We start from the raw sequence: 16,972 nt of genomic DNA on the forward strand, positions 1-16,972 counted from the left end.
TTCTACCTCTTTTTTAGATTGATTTTTTTTTTTAATCTGGTCATTTTCAAGAATCTCCCCCGTACCCCCCACCCCCTTCCATTTTTTGGTGCTGGAGCCTGGGCGCTGTCCCTGAGCTTTTGTGCTCAAGATTAGTGCTCTACCACTTGAGCCACATTTCTACGTCCAGCTCTCTGGTGGTTAATTGGACACAGAGTCACAAACTTTCCTGCCTGGGGCTGGCTTTAACTTGTGATCCTCAAAGCTCAGACTAGCTGGGATTACAGGTGTGAGCCACTTGGTGCCTAGGAGGAATCCATACTGTTATTTTCACTGTGCTATCTCAAGTAACATGATTCCAATTTTCCTTTTGTCATAGTTGTAGAAAAGAGCCTAAATAATGATTAAAAGCCAAATTGCATAATCGCTTATGACAAAACATCTTTTTTTCTAATAGTAATAATAACATACTGAGAACTGTAGTTACATTTTAAATAATGATGAATAATCTTTAGTTCTCTGATAGTTTGTCCACATCCTTGTTAAACACTTATTTTTCTGGAAGAGGATGTAAGTATTGAGAGATTATTCAGAAAAACTGAATTTAGCTCTTTTTTTCTAGGTGAGCTCAGAAGGACAGAGTTCTCTCCTACATTCTTTGTTATGACATTTTTCATTTTCTAATTTTTACTTTATGCAAGTACAATTGATTATTCAAACTAAGATCTGGACAAAATATAACAAAGCAATTTCTTAAGCAGTTAAATTTGCTTCTCCACAAAAGGGAAAGAAAATTATAGAGAATTTAACAAAAGTTCAGTTGTAAGGCAAAGGGCAAGAGAGGGATCAGGGAGAAACGTCAACACTTGTGCTTTAGTTTGCCAGATATTATTTAAATTGTTATAAAAGCTGGGCACTGCACTGGTGGCTCACACCTTTAATCCTCCCTACTTAAGAGGCTGAGATCTGAGGCTCACAGCCTGGGCAGGAAAGTCCATGAGACTCTTATTTTCAATGAGCCACCAGAAAACTTTAAGTATAGCTGTGGCTCAAATCAGTAAAGCACTAGTCTTGAGCAAAAGAGCTCAGTGACAACGGCCAGACCTGAGTTCAAGCCCCATTACCAATTTAAAAATAGTTATAGAAATTAGGCATTATCAGAGTTAACATTTGTTCTACTGTGACATTCATCTTGCAATCAGAATCTTCTAGCTACAAAATGCTACGTAGAGTATACAGTTGTACCTTGCTATATCATGTATTCTAGTTTCACTATATTGCATGTTAAAATACAATAGTGGTTCCTCACCTATCTCGGGAGCTCCTTCCCAGAGCTACACTTGCCTCACGCCCCCCCCCCCCCCCCACTCCCCAGTAGGTGAGGGACCGCTGTATTCACTACTATTTTTTTGGAATTCCAGAGAAGCTAGAGACCCTTAAATTATATGAAAAACAACTATCTGTTATATGGTATATCCTATACTATAAAACTACTGTGGAGAGGGGCTGGGAAGGTGGCTCAGTGGTAGAGCGCTTGCCTTGCATGCATGAGGCTCTGGGTTCGATTCCTCAGCACCACATAAGCAAAAAGAAAAAAGCCGGAAGTGGCGCTGTGGCTCAAGTGGTAGTGCTAGCCTTGAGCTGAAGAGCTGAGGGGACAGCGCCCAGGCCCAGAGTTCAGGCCCCACGACCAGACCCAAAAAGAAAACAAAAAAACAAAAAACTACTGTGGAGAGACCTACCAAAACTATATATCGACCTTATTTTACAAACAGCTGAATAAGAACGGAATTCTATTTATTATCCTCAGGTTTCCTGGCTATGGCCCTCTGTATTGCTAGTGTGTTTGAAATGTTGTGGGCCAGTAAGAATTTCAGTGGCTCATCAGTCTTTGTGATGTACAGAACTGGATGACCCAGCAAGTACGCTGCCTTTTGAATGGGAAGAAAAGAGAAATGAGGAAGCTATTTTCTGCATTCCTCCTTTCACAGCCATGATTCTGGCTGGGGAGAAGGGTTAGTGAGGGATTCTGAGTGCTGCCCTGAAACCAACAACTCATTCAGTTTCTTGCGAGCCTGTAGATGTCTTTCAAATTTGAGAGATTTGAATCCCTGGCCTGATCATTCCACTTGTGGTCAGAATCTCAGCACATAAACTGGCAGTGCAGCTGGGAATTGTGACCAACTCCTTTCAGGTTCTTCCTGGTGTGGGAGCAAGTCTCTGCAGAAGAAAAAGGAACATTGTCAGGGTCGCTCATCGTTGTCATCATCGTCTCAGCACTAACATCCTAAGAGACCAATCAGTGTAGATGAGAGGAGCCTTGCCCGACTCCAGGAGTATCACTGTCTCATTGTGTGACCATGCCAAAGTTACTGAAATTCTGAGTGCCATTTTCACCCCCAGAATATGTGAATCTTTCATTTTTAGGTTACATATCTGAATCACATATTACAGAATACCAAGTTAGATAATGAGGCAAATATTTGATATTAGACCTATCCCAAATAATTGAGAATTAAAAGGATTTCCAAGGCTTGAAATGAGCGTCACTAATAATGTACATAATTATCTTGCTTAAAATTTTTTCAGTAGCCAAAGGCTCTATTTTTTAACTCTTTTCTATTCCCTACTTCAGATCCTCTATTATAAGTAAGTCCTTTTCAAAGTAGGATACAGTGATACCTCCAACAGACTAAGACCTCCAGGAGCTTCGTAATCCACTTGGGTTTGAGCCCAGCTTTTAGAGGTCAATAAGCATAACTGAACACTTCACGTCAGCACTTCTGGTTGTAATTACACAATCTGCGGACTGCAGGATCACAACTTGTATCACAAGTTCTATCGGACGACTGGCCAACACTGACTCCGGCGTTTACACTTGCTGACTTCATGTCACACCAGTCATTGCTCCGCTCACAGCTTCGGAGAACGGGGCTGACTGGATGCGTCTGACCGCACTCAGGGCCGCGGGCCACGCTCCTCGCCCGGCCCCGGCGCGGCGCCCGGCCAGGGCGTCCGCTTAGCGCGCTGGGCCTGCGCGGCGGCGGCGCCATGGCTCCCGGCCTCCGGGGCCTGGCTCGGGGCGCGCCCACCTCGCCGGGGGGCGCCCGTGCTTGAGCCGCGGTCTCCACTTCTAGCCTCCCTCGACTGGCACGGATCCTAGGCCGGACCCTTCCAAGTGAGTCGTTTTCCAACGCCCTCGCGCCGGCCCTGCGGGAGGGGCCCAGCCCCGCGTCCAAAGGCCGGCCCGGAACCGGAAGTGGCTGCGGCCCAGGCGGGAGGGGGGGGCGCCGGCCTCGGGCCCCGCCGCGGCTGAGACGACCGAGCGAGCGAGCGGGGTCCAGGCGGGCGTCCCGGCGACCGAGCGGGCTCGCGGGGCCGCGGGAACCAGCCGGGGGAAGGAGTCAGGCCAGCCTCACTTCCGACGGCGCCTCCCCGCTCCCGGTGACCACGCGCGCGGCGGCGGCACCGAGCGGCGCGCGGCGTGGCCAGGGACGCCGGCAGAACCGCCCAGCGCGTGCGTGGCGCGGGGGCGTGGCCAGGGACGCCGGCAGAACCGCCCAGCGCGTGCGTGGCGCGGGGGCGTGGCCAGGGACGCCGGCAGAACCGCCCAGCGCGTGCGTGGCGCGGGGGCGCGGCCAGGCGGCCGGAAGGACGGGGTCTCTGCGCCCCGATGCCCTCCGCGAGGCTGTCCCCCTCCCCCGGCCGCGGGGGTCCGCCCGGTTTCAGCCTAGGGCTGTGACGAGGAGGCGGAGGCACCGGCGTCGTGGCCGCACGACGTCAGTGTCCTGAGAGGACGGAGACCCCGGTGCCATGGTAAAGGGCTGTCCAATCTGACCCAGAGCGCTGGCTTCAGAGCGAGGTCGGGCCGAGACACAGACCACAGTGTGAAGTCTGGGGGCGGCCCCGCGTGACACGGCCCGTGACGCGACCCGAGCGGCCGGCCCCGGGCTTCCGGCTCCCTCCCCCGCTCGGGGAAGGCCCGGGCGATTCATTAACCGGTTTGCGCCGGCGGCAGCCGCCGGGCTGTGACGTAGGGGGCGGGCTTCCGCCCCCGCTCCGCGCGCCGAGCCCGCGTCCCGGCCGCGATTGGCCGCCGGGGTGCGCACGTCGCGCCGGCTATAAAAGGAGGGGTTTGTGACGCAAGGGCGCCGCGGCGCGCGCATTGGCTCCTGGGGCTGCGGCCGGCTCGGCGTCGCGCTCTCCGCGGAGCGGCTCACTGCATGGTAGTCTGGTGCCTCCCCGCCGCCCGCCTCGCCGTCGCCGCCGCCGCCCCGCGACGACCACCGCCACCCCCTGCCCTGCCGCCGCCGCCGCCTGTGTCGCCGCCGCCTCGGGACCGGCTGTATGATTAGGCCACAATCTTCAATGAGTAGACATATTCCTGTGAGTAGTCGCCGCCCCGGCCTTTGTTCCGCGCCTGGCGCCCGCTCCCGCCGCGGAAGTGCGGCTCCGGGGCCGCGGGAGGGGCGGCCCGAGGTCCGCGGGCGCGGCCGCCTCCGGGACCAGGGCGGCGGGCGGCGGTTGGTCGCTGGGGCACCGGCGTCCCCGGGCCGGCCGGGGTCGCGGGGCCGGGGCGGGCGGGGCGGCCCCCACGCCGCTCGGGGGCCGCCGTCCCCGACTCGGCCCCTCGGGCGGGCCCGCCGGGCCTCGCGGCGTCCGGGCCTTTGTTCGGCGAAGGCGGCGGCCGCCCCGGGGCGGGGCGCGGGTCGCGCGGCCCCCGCGGAGCCGGAGGCCGGCGGCTGGTAACGGTCTCGGCCCGCGGCCCGGCGGCCTCGGGGCCGGCCCCGGCCCGCGGCTGCAGACAAGATGGCCTCGGGGCCCGCGCCCCGCGGAAGGCGCGGCGCGAACCCGTGACTGCGGCGCGCAGGGCCGCCGCCCGGTGAGGACCGCGCGCCCGCGCCGCGCCCGGCCGCCCTTCGCGGCAGCCAGCCTAGGCCGCGCCCGGCCGCCGGCCCGCACACCGGTGACGCGCCCCGCGGGGGCCGGGCTGCCGCGCACGCAGTGCCCCGGCCCGGGCGGAGGCCCGCCGCTCCCCGCGAAGGCCGCTGGCCCGCCGCGGCTCTGGGGCCCAGCCGGTCTGCAGACCCGAGTACAGCTCGGTGCGGGCACCAGCGGCGCCGTGTTGCCAGAAGAGAGACCGTTTCTGACCTTGATTTTTGTTTTGTGATTCGGCGAATCACCAGACGAGTGTTTGGAATTGAACACGCTTGTAGAAACGAGTGTTGAGTTCTGTATTTAAACGTGAAAAGAGAATGAGGATGGTAGTGGAATCATTGAATTCCCAGCCTAAATAATTTGTTCTAGAAAATAGAATGACAAGACTGGTTCTCAGTTAGTGTTCCTTAAACTTTCTTTTTTTTTTTTTTTTGCCAGTCCTTGAACCCAGGGTCTGCGCCCTGTCCCTGCGCTTCCTTTGCTCAAAGCTAGCTAGCACTCTACCACTTGAGCCACAGCGCCACTTTTGGCTTTGTGTGTGTGTGTATGTGGTACTGAGGAATTGAATCCAGGACTTCATGCATGCGAGGCGAGCACTGTACCAAGCCACATTCCCAGCCCCTAAAATTATTTCTTCCTTCACTGCCTCTTAAGTATCCAAAACTGCTTTTAGGTGGAAATTAACGTAAATGCCTTATATATGGTGAGAATATCTTGTGGATATTTAGTTACTGGTATTGACATAAATACGTTTTAATTCTTTAAAAACTATGGAAAAATATATTCGTGTTTATTGGTATCAGAGTTAATCATAACTTTGAGATCTATGGAACAATTGTCGAAATTCCTATCACCAACCATTGTTACCTTTTTCCTTGTCTGAATTAGATTTGTTTTAAGCCTGATAAGTGAAATACTTTAAAAATTGGTCATTGCCAGGCACCAGTGGCTCACACCTGTGAACTTAGCTACTTAGGAGACAGATCTGAGGATTGCAGATAAAAACCAGGAAGAAAAGCCCCCAAGACCCTGAATATTTTTGCTTAACCCTGATGGTTTCTGCTTGTAATCCTAGCTCCTTGGAAGGCTGAGACTTGAGGCTCAAACCAGGTTAGGCAGAAAGATATCTTCTGTTAATCACTCAAAAGCTGGAAGTGGAAGTGTGGCTGGAATGGTAGCATGCTGGCTTTGAGCATAAAAGACCAAGTGAGAGTGAGACCCGTGAGTTCAAGTCCCAGTACTAGCACACATGCACACACAAATCTTTTATGATTATAAGAATACTTCCTTTTAAGTTCATAAATGAATATCCTTAGACTTTAACAGGTTTGTTTCAAATGAATTAAAGGGAATTAAATGATTTATAGAGGATAAATGAGGCATATGTGAAAGTTTGAAACCCAGTCTGTTTATAAGATATATTTGTTAAAGATAACCTTTCAAAAACTAAAATCGAAAGGGCAGTTACAGAGCAATAGCTACATAAAGAAATATTACAGCCAAGTGCTAGTGGTGGCTCACACCTGTAATTCTAGCTACTTAGGAGAGTGAGATCTAAGGATCACAGTTTGAAGCCAGCTGGGCAGGAAAGTCTGTGAGACTTATCTCCAATGAGTCACCAGAAAACCAGAAGTGGAGCTGTGGCTTCAAGTGGTAAAGTGCTAGCCTTGGGCACAAAAGCTCAGGTAGTGCTCAAGCCCTGAGTTCAAGCCCCACAATCACCAAAAATAAAAAGAAAGAAAAGAAAAAAGAAATGTTACCTGTAAAATGGCCTTAACTGACAGCTCCTTCTCACCACTATCAATAACTGTAAGCATAAAACTGGGAAGGAACATACAGCTATTTTCTTTTTGTGCAAGGACTAAAGTATTAGAAATTTCATGAAGTTTTGACTAATGCATACAAAAATTTTGAACAACTCAAAATAGCTGTACATGAAGGTATAAAATGAAAAACAAGCAATGAATTGAATAATTTGTGTATATGTAAATATATATGGTGGATTTTCACCAAATGTGACTGATTTTTCTTTGAGGATTAATTTCAGTTCAAATGGAATTTTTTTTTTTTTTTTGGTTATGGGGCCTGAACTCTGGGCCTGGCCGCTGTCCCTCAGCGCTTCAGCTCAAGGCTAGCGCTCTACCACTTGAGCCACAGCACCACTTGAGGCTTTTTCTGCTTAAATGGTGCTGAGGAATTGAACCCAGGCTCTCATGCGTGCAAGGCAAGCACTCTACCACTGAGCCCACCCTCCCAGCTCCTCAAATGGATTTTATTTTGGGGGGGGGGTCCGGTCGTGGGGCCTGAACTCTCTGAGCCTGGTCGTTGTCCCTCAGCTCTTTAGCTCAAGGCTAGCGCTCTACCACTTGAGCCACAGTGCTACTTCTGACTTTTTTCATTTTTGCTTATGTAGTACTGAGGAATCGAACCCAGGGCCTCGTGCATGCAAGGCAAGCACTCTACCACTGAGCTACCTTCCCAGCCCCTCAAATGGATTTTTGACTGCTTGTTTTGTTAATTTACTCTGCAGTCACCGACTTGTATTTTGTGGTCCAAATACAATGTGAAAAGGTAGCTGTGTCCTAATTTGAAAAGATAAGTTATGCACTTATATACCATAAAACATAACATATTGCTTTTGAATTTGAAAATAACATTTCTCTTTCTTTTTCTTATAAACAGCAGTTCTGTGGTGTTCTTGGTCACACATTTATGGAGTTTCTGAAGGGCAGTGGAGATTACTGCCAGGCACAGCACGACCTCTATGCAGACAAGTGAACTGTAGAAATCCATTACTACTCCACCAAGAAGCCCCCGTAAGAGTGGTTAACCTGGACACAGAAGTGTTGAATTGAAATCTGCAGAGCATTTTCCAAGAGTTCTGACCTGGATGGGGTAAACCTCAGTGCACTTGCTTTCTATTGCCTCAGTATTACTGGATTGAAGAGTTGCTACTTCCCATTAGGAGGTTCATTTCATTTATCATTACTCCCAGTTTCATAAAGCACTGAGAATTTTAAGTGGAGTATATTGAAGTAGACTTCAGTTTCTTTGCATCATTCCTGTATTCGATTTTTAAATTCTTTCATAACCCTATTGAGTGTTTTGAGTAAGTTACCATGGCTCGAATGAACCGTCCTGCTCCTGTGGAAGTCACCTACAAGAACATGAGATTCCTTATTACCCACAATCCAACCAATGCAACCTTAAACAAGTTTATTGAGGTACGTTTAAATTTTTAATTTTTTTTAATGTCTTACAGTAAGTAATCCACTTTCAGTTTTCTGGTGGTTAATTGGAGATGAGGGTCCAGGCTTTCTTGCCAGGCTGGCTTTTGAAGCACTATGCTCAAATCTCAGCCTCCTGAGTGGGTAGGATTATAGTTGTAAGCTACCAACACCCAGCTTAAATACCACTGTTTACTAGTATTAGAAACAAAAGCTTATGTCTTAAAATCTAGTGTTCAGTTACTGTGTTTGCTGCTTCCTTTTCCTAACCTTGTAGCAAATGCTGTCTCACTACTTGCTGACCTCTTTTTAGTAGGAGTTAGAAGGAATGTAATGTGGTTTATTTGTATGTGCACATTTTATTTCTCAAGTAGTTGTAGGTGTTCAGAAATAGCAAATAGGCTTTTTACTTTTATTTTTATTGTTGTGTATGCGTGTGCAAATTAGGAAAGTTATAATTGATAATAATGCAATCATTTAAAAGAAGCCTGTAATCACGTGTGTTTGTGTGTGTGTATGTGTTTTAAGTCTTCTTGCATTTTAAAGTCTTTCAATATACATCTAAGGCTTGGAAGAAAATTATCAAATGAGTAAAAGTAAGAGGAGGTAGTATAATTGAGTAAAGTCACTTACCTAACTGGTTAGGATTTCTTGGTTACCTTCTAATTGTTAATTTTGCCCTTGTGCTAGTTTGCAACCCAATCAAACCAGTCCATGACTATATAACCTGAGTGCCAAGCATATATTTAGACTTAATTATGTGACCAGGTTCTGGTAGCTCACGCCTGTAAATCCTAGCCACTCAGGAAGCTGAGATCTAAGGATCATGGTTCAGATTTAACCTGGGAAGGAAAGTCTGTGAGACTCTTAGCTCTAATTAACTTGCAGAAAACTAGAAGTAGAATTGTGGTTCAATGTGGTTGAGCACTAACCTTGAGCAAGAACGCTCAGGGATAGCACTTAGACCCTGAGTTCCAGCCCCACCATTAAACAACAACAAAAAAATTGTGATGTTTAGCTTCTTTTTTCATTTATATTATTATATGTAGATATACATAGTCTAACATTCTTTGCCTACTTTTCTGTTAACCAGCATAGCTGCTGATGTGAAAAGATCAAAATAATGTTGGACAATGGTGATAATGGTTTAAAAAAATCTTTTTTTGGATGTACAATTTTTTACCAGGAACTTAAGAAGTATGGAGTTACCACAATCGTAAGAGTATGCGAAGCAACTTACGACACTACTCTGGTGGAGAAGGAAGGCATTCACGTTCTCGTATGTACTTAACAGATCCTCATTTTTTATTAGTGTACTTGTTATACAAAGTGGTTTTAGTTATACAAAGCGGTTTTATTTTGATATGCCCATACATGCATATTTAACTTAGTATGTGTTTATCACGGTATATGCTACAAAAGTTTATTCAAGACAAGACTCACTTCTGGTTTTCTGGTGGGTAATTGGAGATAAGAGACTCACAGATTTCCCCGCCTTATGCATTGTGATCCTCAGATCTCAGCCTCCTGATTAGCTAGGATTAGAGAGGTGAGCCACCAGTGCCCAGCTGACAATTGATACTTTATATACTTAGGTGTATGTGTGCGCGCGCGTGCTGATACTGGAGGTTCATTCATTTTAGCTTTTTCACTCAAGGCTGGTGCTCTACCATTTGAGCCACAGCTCTACTTCTGGAGTAGCTTAACTGGAAATTAAGACAGCTCACAGACTTTCCTGCCTAGGCTTGGCTTTGCCCTGTGATCAACAGCAGAGAGAGCTGGGTCCTTGTTAAGAATGGGAAAGTCCTGGCTCATTCATCTGTGGGCTGCAAAACCCTGGAGTTGTGGGCCCTGTCATCAGAGTTTGATTGATTTGTCGGAGGGAAGGGGGGAGATGAGCTGCTTATCAGAGTCTAACCCAAGGCCCACACCTTGCTAAACTTCCTTTTGCCCCTACTCAACCCCAAGGCCATCTGGCTCCAAACCAGCAGGCTTTTCCTGGCAAATCAGGAAGATCATAGGCTCTGGGCAGCTTATGAGCCTCTCCTTCTTTACTGCTGGTTCCTACAAATCCAGGCTTCTGGGGGCCTCACCTAGGTGTCTGTCATGTGGACAAAGTCTTCTTCCTTCCCATCATGCAATGATGCAATTCTGCATGCAATGATGCAATTCTGCATGCTCCTTCTTCAGGCCCCTCTCCCCTCCCAGGCTCTCCAGGCTTCCAACTGGGACAGAGAGGGTAAGGGGAAGCAGGAAGGGGAGAAACCTGTCCACAAAACTGAAGGCCACTCGGGGTGTGGGCGAGGTGGGTGAGGCCTGATTGCCCAGGAGTGGCCCATGAGATTCCACTGTCCTCAGATGTCCCAGAGAGGGTCCACCAAGGCTGGGGGATGACGACTGGGGGAGTTTGGGGAGAGCAGAGACAGCCCTTCCCAGCCAGTACTTGGGCATGAGTGGAGTGTGCTTATCTCAGCTGTGTGAGAGGCTGAGATTGGGAGGATCACAGTTCTAGACCAACCCTGGTAGAAAAGTCTACAAGATTACCACTCAACAGGGTAAGCCAGGTCTGGTGACGTCTGTCTACCTGTCATCCCAGCTATAACGAGAAGCCTAAGGCAAGCCCAGATGAGGTGGCCCAGAGGAGATCTTGCGTTTTTGCCTCAGGCTGGTTTAGAGTCAGAATCCCCTTTATCTGCATGTGGAACAAAACTCAGATAACAGGTCTGGACTACCACCAGCTTATTGACTGCAAAGGTATTTAGCAAACTTTTTTTTTTTGTCCTGAGCTGGTTTGACCAGTGATCCCTACAATCTCAGCCTCCCCAAGTAAAATAGGATTATAGAAATGAGACACTTTCCCAGTGGTTGTGGTATATGCTGGAGACCTGTCATTCTCCACTCCCTCTCTCCCCCCATACTCAGCATACAGTCCCAGCTTTCCCAGTGGGGTGCTTTACTTATGGATTAGAAGCTTCCAGTGCCTTCTATACTTGTTCCCACCCATCGCAGCATCAAGCTCAGACATACCTGAGATGCATTGCATGCTTTTTATAACCACATCAAACAGTCAAGGGGAGCATAAATAATGAGGACCCCAGGCCTGGGCTCGACAGTCTGTAGATCCAGCTGTCATTTCCAGCACAGAGCTAAACAGAGCCAGTATCCTATTTTCTGGATGGTTCCCCGATGCAGGCACCCATTGGAGACTTCAGTGCAAGGTAGGCACAGGTGTCAACAACACAATGGATTCCATGTCTGACCTGGTGCTTGCCCTGAAGGCCAAGGCCCTGTTGGGGCCCCAGGCCTTACCTGGCTGGCAGGGGCAACTTGGTATGGTACAGCATGCTGGGGCTGTTGATGGCTGCGTTGTACGGTGTGCTGAAGGGGGAGGAGGCCAGGTTCAGGTGGAGGCTCTTGGAAAGAAGTCACCTGTCACATGGCCGCCCCCAGGAGGTGGACCCTGACTGCTGACATACTCCTAAAGAGTATGGATTGTCGGTTGGGGTACCCTCCATCCAATAGGTGGTCTGTCTGAAGGAGAAGGGCGTGATTCACTGGGCAATTGTAACTTTAGTCTTTCTTCTGGAAAGATGTCGCATTTCTAATAAAATCATAGTCATGAAAACTCCAGTACTCATGCAGCAGGTGGGACCTCAAGGGACATTTTCTACAAATAATTATCATTCAGTTGGTTGTATGGCTTGGGCTACAGGTGCTAGGCCTGAGCTCCTTTTTGCATTGGAGATGGGAGTCTCTTAAAAGTTTATTCAAATGAATTGTAGAGCTCAAGAAACTTTAAGCTGTGACCAAAACTTCCAATTTCAAAATAAAGGTTAGATAAACTAAGTCAAATGTATCAATGAAAAACATTCAGAAAGTTTGACTAATCAGGTTTCATTGACAGCGGGGTTTGATGAAATGTGTAACAATTAATTAAGGTAATTTAAATCTTTACTTAGGATTGGCCTTTTGATGATGGTGCACCACCCTCTAACCAGATTGTTGATGACTGGTTAAGTCTTGTAAAAATAAAGTTTCGTGAAGAACCTGGTTGCTGTATTGCTGTGCATTGTGTTGCAGGCCTTGGGAGGTAAGAAAGGTTTCCTTGTTTTGTAGGTCCTGGGGTTTGAATTCAGTACTAGGCACTATCCCTGAACTTTTAGCTCTAGGCTAGAGCTTTTCCAGTTGATAGCTCTACTTCTAGCTTTTTTTTTCTTCTTGATGGTTAATTGGAAATAAGAGTCTAGTAAGCAGGGTTTTTGAGCAGTCCTCAGACCTTAGCCTCCTGAGTAGGTAGGATTACAGGATTTAGCCACTGGCTCCTGGCTGTAAATTTCTTTGGTTCGAGATAAATATCCTAGTTGACATGAAATAAACTTTTTTGTTTCAAGGCTTAGGGCTCTACCACTTGAGCCATAGTGTCACTTCCAGTTTTTGAGTGGTTAATTGAAGATAAGAGTCTCATGGGGACTTTTCTGCCTGGGCTGGTACAGGGCCTGAGCTGTTCTGCTCAAAGCTAATGCTTTACCACTTGAGCCACAGCTCCACTCAGGCTTTTGTTGTGGTTAGTTGGAGATACAGTCTGAAGAACTTTTCTTGCTTGGGCTGGCTTAAAACCGTGATGCTCAGATCTCAGCCTCCTGAGTAGGATTACAGGTGTGAATGATTAGCACCCAGCTTTTCAAAAACTAATTTTACAAATTTCTTAGTATTTATTATACAGGTTGGTGTTAAATGATAGGTAGTACTTACATATGATGATAACTAGTAAATATACTTTTGGATTTGGGAATGTTTGTACTAAACAGTTTTCCAGGTTTTTTTTTCAATGACTATTAACTATATCTCACCAGAGCTCCAGTGCTTGTTGCCCTGGCACTAATTGAAGGTGGAATGAAATATGAAGATGCAGTACAGTTCATAAGACAGTAAGTAATGGGTCTTCTTCTGTCTTTCTTTGTTATATGTCATTTAATTTTGTACATTTGTTAACTATTTTTAGAATTAAAGCCAACCAGGAAATAAAAACTCACCTTCTCTGCATTCCATGCTTAAAAGTAACTATGGTTGTAATCTAAAAGAATTTGAATTGATACTTGTTTTGCTTTAAATTATTGGTTTAATATGTAATTTGTTAATTTGTATTTGTTGAGGTATGTGTAATAAAATTTTTTTTTTGTCAGGTGTGGGGCTTGAACTTAGTGTGTGGGCTCTGTCCCTGAGCCTCTTTGTGCATAAGGCTAGAACTCTACTACTTGAGGCATAGTGCCACTTCTAGTTTTTGAGTGGTTAATTGAAGATAAGAATCTCATGGGGACTTTTCTGCCTGGGCTGGTTTTGAATGGTGATCCTCTGGTCTCAGCCTCCTGGAGTAGCTAGGATTACAGGTGTGAACCATCAGTGCCTGGCTTCATAAGACTTCTGTCTTCATGAATTAGTTTTTGTGTTTTCCTTCCAGAAAGCGGCGTGGAGCTTTTAACAGCAAGCAGCTTCTGTATTTGGAAAAGTACCGACCTAAAATGCGGCTACGCTTTAAAGATGCCAACGGTCACAGAAACAACTGTTGCATTCAATAAAACTGCCTCAGAAGTGGAATTTGAGGTGGAACCTAATTTGTCATAACAATATTGGTTTGGTGAATGAGTCTAGTGAAATATCCATAGGAATATTGAAAAGCAGTTTCTCAGGCTGCGAGCTTGACCACAACTTTTGTTTGGGTTTTGATTGACTTATTTGGACACTTAGCAAAAAAAGAAAAAAAAAACACAAAATTCTTGCTGTTCAGCATTTAAAATGTGCTTATCACACATTAATTGACCTTTCCTAAAATCATTGAGTTACATTTTTAAAATATATTCCCATGCCAGAATCTTTATCAATATATAAGAAATTTAGAAAGATTAGGTGCCAAAATATCCAGCACAATACTTGTATATTTTTAATACCATTCAGAACCGAAATTCCAGAAACTCTAGACCTGTATGGTTTCTTCCTTCAGTCATTTCAAACACTGTAGGGCCTCTGGCTATTTGCCTGTTCATTTTATGTTTACATCTCCCATTCATACATCAGGTTTGTGTAACCATTGATATTTTTTTTGTACCAAGTCTTAAGGTGATTATTTAATGTCTTTCTATATGTCTTTATGCTGTTATGGGAAACCTCCATTTTGAAAGTCTTCATTGTTACAGAAGCACATGTCTTTAATAATGTCTCCAGACAGAAAAGCCTTACAGTTAATTTAATGTTGGCACTCTGAGGTGCAGCTTCACAGGGAGGGCCTGAAAGAATGGGAGGGAGCTCTTGAATATCTTTAGTAAAATGTTGCCTTTGTCTTGTGCAGAGTATGCTCTTTAGTAAATATTTTTAAAGTATAGATGCTTTGTTTTAGCAAAAATTCTTAATCATAAAATTTCTGATATTGTATTTTTTCCATACTTAGTTGTTTACCACCTTATTTTTGTTTGAATTGTGATTTTTCCCCTTTTCTCTTCCCAGCCTCTCTTGCAAAAAAAAAAAAAAAAAGGGTTTCTGCTAATGAAATTGAGCAGATATCTAATATTTTATAAGCCTTTTGAGCTGTGTAACTTAATATTTGGATACTTGATAATTTGTCCTATTATGTAATTGATATAATGGTGATGTGTATTAATGTTAGTTCAACCATATATTTATACTGTCTGGGAGTGTGTGGTTATAGTTCTGTGGGAGAAACAATTTGTCAGTGCTCACCAGCTTGTAAAAACTTAGTGCGAGACTTAAACACCTAAATAAATAATTAAATGCATTTATCATCACTGAGATTGTTTTTGCTTAGTTAACTTGTAAGTGAAGAATGAAGTGAAATCAGGATTGTTTAGTAAGCTTATAGTTTGTTGCATCCTGACAATTTTTAATAGCTCTTCTCATTACAACCTGCTCTTATTTAAAAGGTCTAGATGAAATTTTGAACCAATTCATTGTATACTGAATAGAAAAACCTTACAGTTCAAAAAGGCCTTGGTTTTTAAGATTCGGTTCAATTATTAGTGATTTGCTGCAACCTAAACTTTGAAGATTCGATTTTCTCATTTGCAACTTGATATTGCAGTGCCTTTATAATTTTAACGATTATTTGACAAACTTGATTGTTAAGCTTCTTTAAATCTGAAATACTTTGTGTATTTATGCTAATGTAAAAGAAGCTTGGCTACTTTTGAACAGCAATTATAAACGTGAACTCAAAAAATTATAGTTAAAAGTGATATTCACCCTTTTACATAATGTACTTCCATCTCTTGCCAATATAACAATGTATTCCATCCTTAAAATTTAGCCAGAGCAAAAGAGAATAGATCTATTGGGCCTTGGTTCTTTAAATTTATTTTTTCTTAAATTCTTGAAGATAATTTTGTGTGATCGACACTAAATGTTACACTATTTACTACACAGCCCATAAATAGCATTGTGCTTATTGAAAGAGATAGTTGAGTTTCTGTGATGATTGTAAATATGGTGCTAAAAATCACTTTATAAACAATCTGTACAGTATACAAACATAAGACTTGCTTTTTATCCAAATATTTTGTATCTTGTAAATATGGCTAATTATAGGGACACCTGTGATATACCCCAAAACATCCTTTATGTTTAGAGAGAATGTAAAGTATTAGAAGTTCCCAGATGATGTTCTAAGCTTTGGTTTGGATACCTTTAGTGGCCTGATGTAAATAGTGACTAGTTGCCTAGGGTTTTCTGTAGAAATCATAATGTAGCTGACATAAGTAATGTGACAAAAATGGGGGGGGGATGTGATCTTTGAGTGGAGGGCAATATGGCACCTATGTAATTTTTTTCAGTACACTGCATACTTTGACTTGTCAACACTCATTTATCTTGGAGCAGTGTTCTGTTCCCACCTTAACAGCTCCACACCACGAAGCAGTCCAACCAAAACTCAGGTTGGCTGGAATCTCAGTCTCTAGTTGTCATTATATCTATCTGACTCAGCTACTGTATGTTAGGCATTTTAAAGATAGTGCAGAGAACATTAAAGTTTGTGTAGCAAGTTCTATTCAATAAGTCCCCTGCCCTGTCATAAGTGAGAGTGCGTTCTCCTGGAGTTTGAGGAAATGTAATTTGGTAAGAATACTTCAAAGTGGAAGTGGAAATGTGATACTAATTTTTTTCCTTTTACATGTAAACTAAACATCCTTTAAGTTCTAAAAAATACATAAAGTAGTGTATACATGTTTATACTCCCAATTCTTGACTCTGAATTATTGTTTGTGAGTGTATATGTGCCTCCTTCAACTAATCAAAAATTAAAGACTGGTTTAAAAGTGTCTGACACTTAGTGTTTCTGCATTACCTTTGGGGTAACCATTCTAAACCACATATTGTGGTTAGTTCATTTAAGCCAGTTATGTACATTGACAATAAATGTTAACTGGACATGTTGTCAAACTAGCGAGCTAGTACTGCTTTTATGATAGCTACCATTTATTGTGAATCATGTTGCTGAGTAATTTTGTGTTGTCTCAGCTTTATAGTTTAAGAAGATTTGAGTCTACTAAGCTACAGTTTATGTGACTGCCTAATTTCATGTAACCATTTGAGTGTGTGCCAGTATTGGATCTTGAACTCTGCCTAGGCACTGTCCCTTTGTTTTTTCATTCAAGACTGGCATTATACCACTAGCCATAGTAGCTCCACTTCCAGCTTTTTGGCAATTAGGAGTCTCATGGAGTTTCCTTCTTGGGTGGACTTTGAACCATGATCCTCAGATCTCAACTTCCCCAGTATCTGGGATTACAGTCATGAGTCACTTGGATCTGGTTTAAACCAAT

The 16,972-nt window shown here is 44.9% G+C and overlaps 1 protein-coding gene and 1 long non-coding RNA gene across 4 annotated transcripts; one reads left to right on the plus strand and one right to left on the minus strand.

The window, feature by feature from the left end:
* Positions 1-1,759: 1,759 nt before the first annotated feature.
* Positions 1,760-2,936, minus strand: LOC122122647. The gene is made up of 2 exons (XR_006150188.1): positions 2,662-2,936; positions 1,760-2,199 (listed from the first exon to the last, which is right to left on the minus strand). It is a non-coding gene; the product is annotated as an uncharacterized LOC122122647 (long non-coding RNA).
* A 144-nt stretch (positions 2,937-3,080) lies between these two features.
* On the plus strand, positions 3,081-16,468 carry Ptp4a1 (protein tyrosine phosphatase 4A1). 3 transcript variants are annotated; one of them, XM_042696946.1, is made up of 6 exons: positions 3,081-3,157; positions 7,600-8,141; positions 9,331-9,423; positions 12,104-12,234; positions 12,998-13,072; positions 13,603-16,468. In XM_042696946.1, the coding sequence occupies exons 2-6, from the start codon at positions 8,037-8,039 to the stop codon at positions 13,718-13,720; spliced, it is 522 nt and encodes a 173-aa protein (XP_042552880.1). In that variant the 5' UTR covers positions 3,081-3,157; positions 7,600-8,036; the 3' UTR covers positions 13,721-16,468. The 3 variants fall into 3 exon arrangements, with proteins under 3 accessions (XP_042552880.1, XP_042552877.1, XP_042552879.1); XM_042696943.1 differs by lacking the exon at positions 3,081-3,157 and adding an exon at positions 4,135-4,365; XM_042696945.1 differs by lacking the exon at positions 3,081-3,157 and adding an exon at positions 4,135-4,365 and having other exon boundaries at positions 7,603-8,141.
* Positions 16,469-16,972: the final 504 nt, after the last annotated feature.

The sequence above is a fragment of the Dipodomys spectabilis genome, unplaced genomic scaffold (assembly GCF_019054845.1).
Source record: "Dipodomys spectabilis isolate Male_0828 unplaced genomic scaffold, ASM1905484v1 ptg000213l, whole genome shotgun sequence".
Taxonomy (NCBI): Eukaryota; Metazoa; Chordata; class Mammalia; order Rodentia; family Heteromyidae; genus Dipodomys; species Dipodomys spectabilis.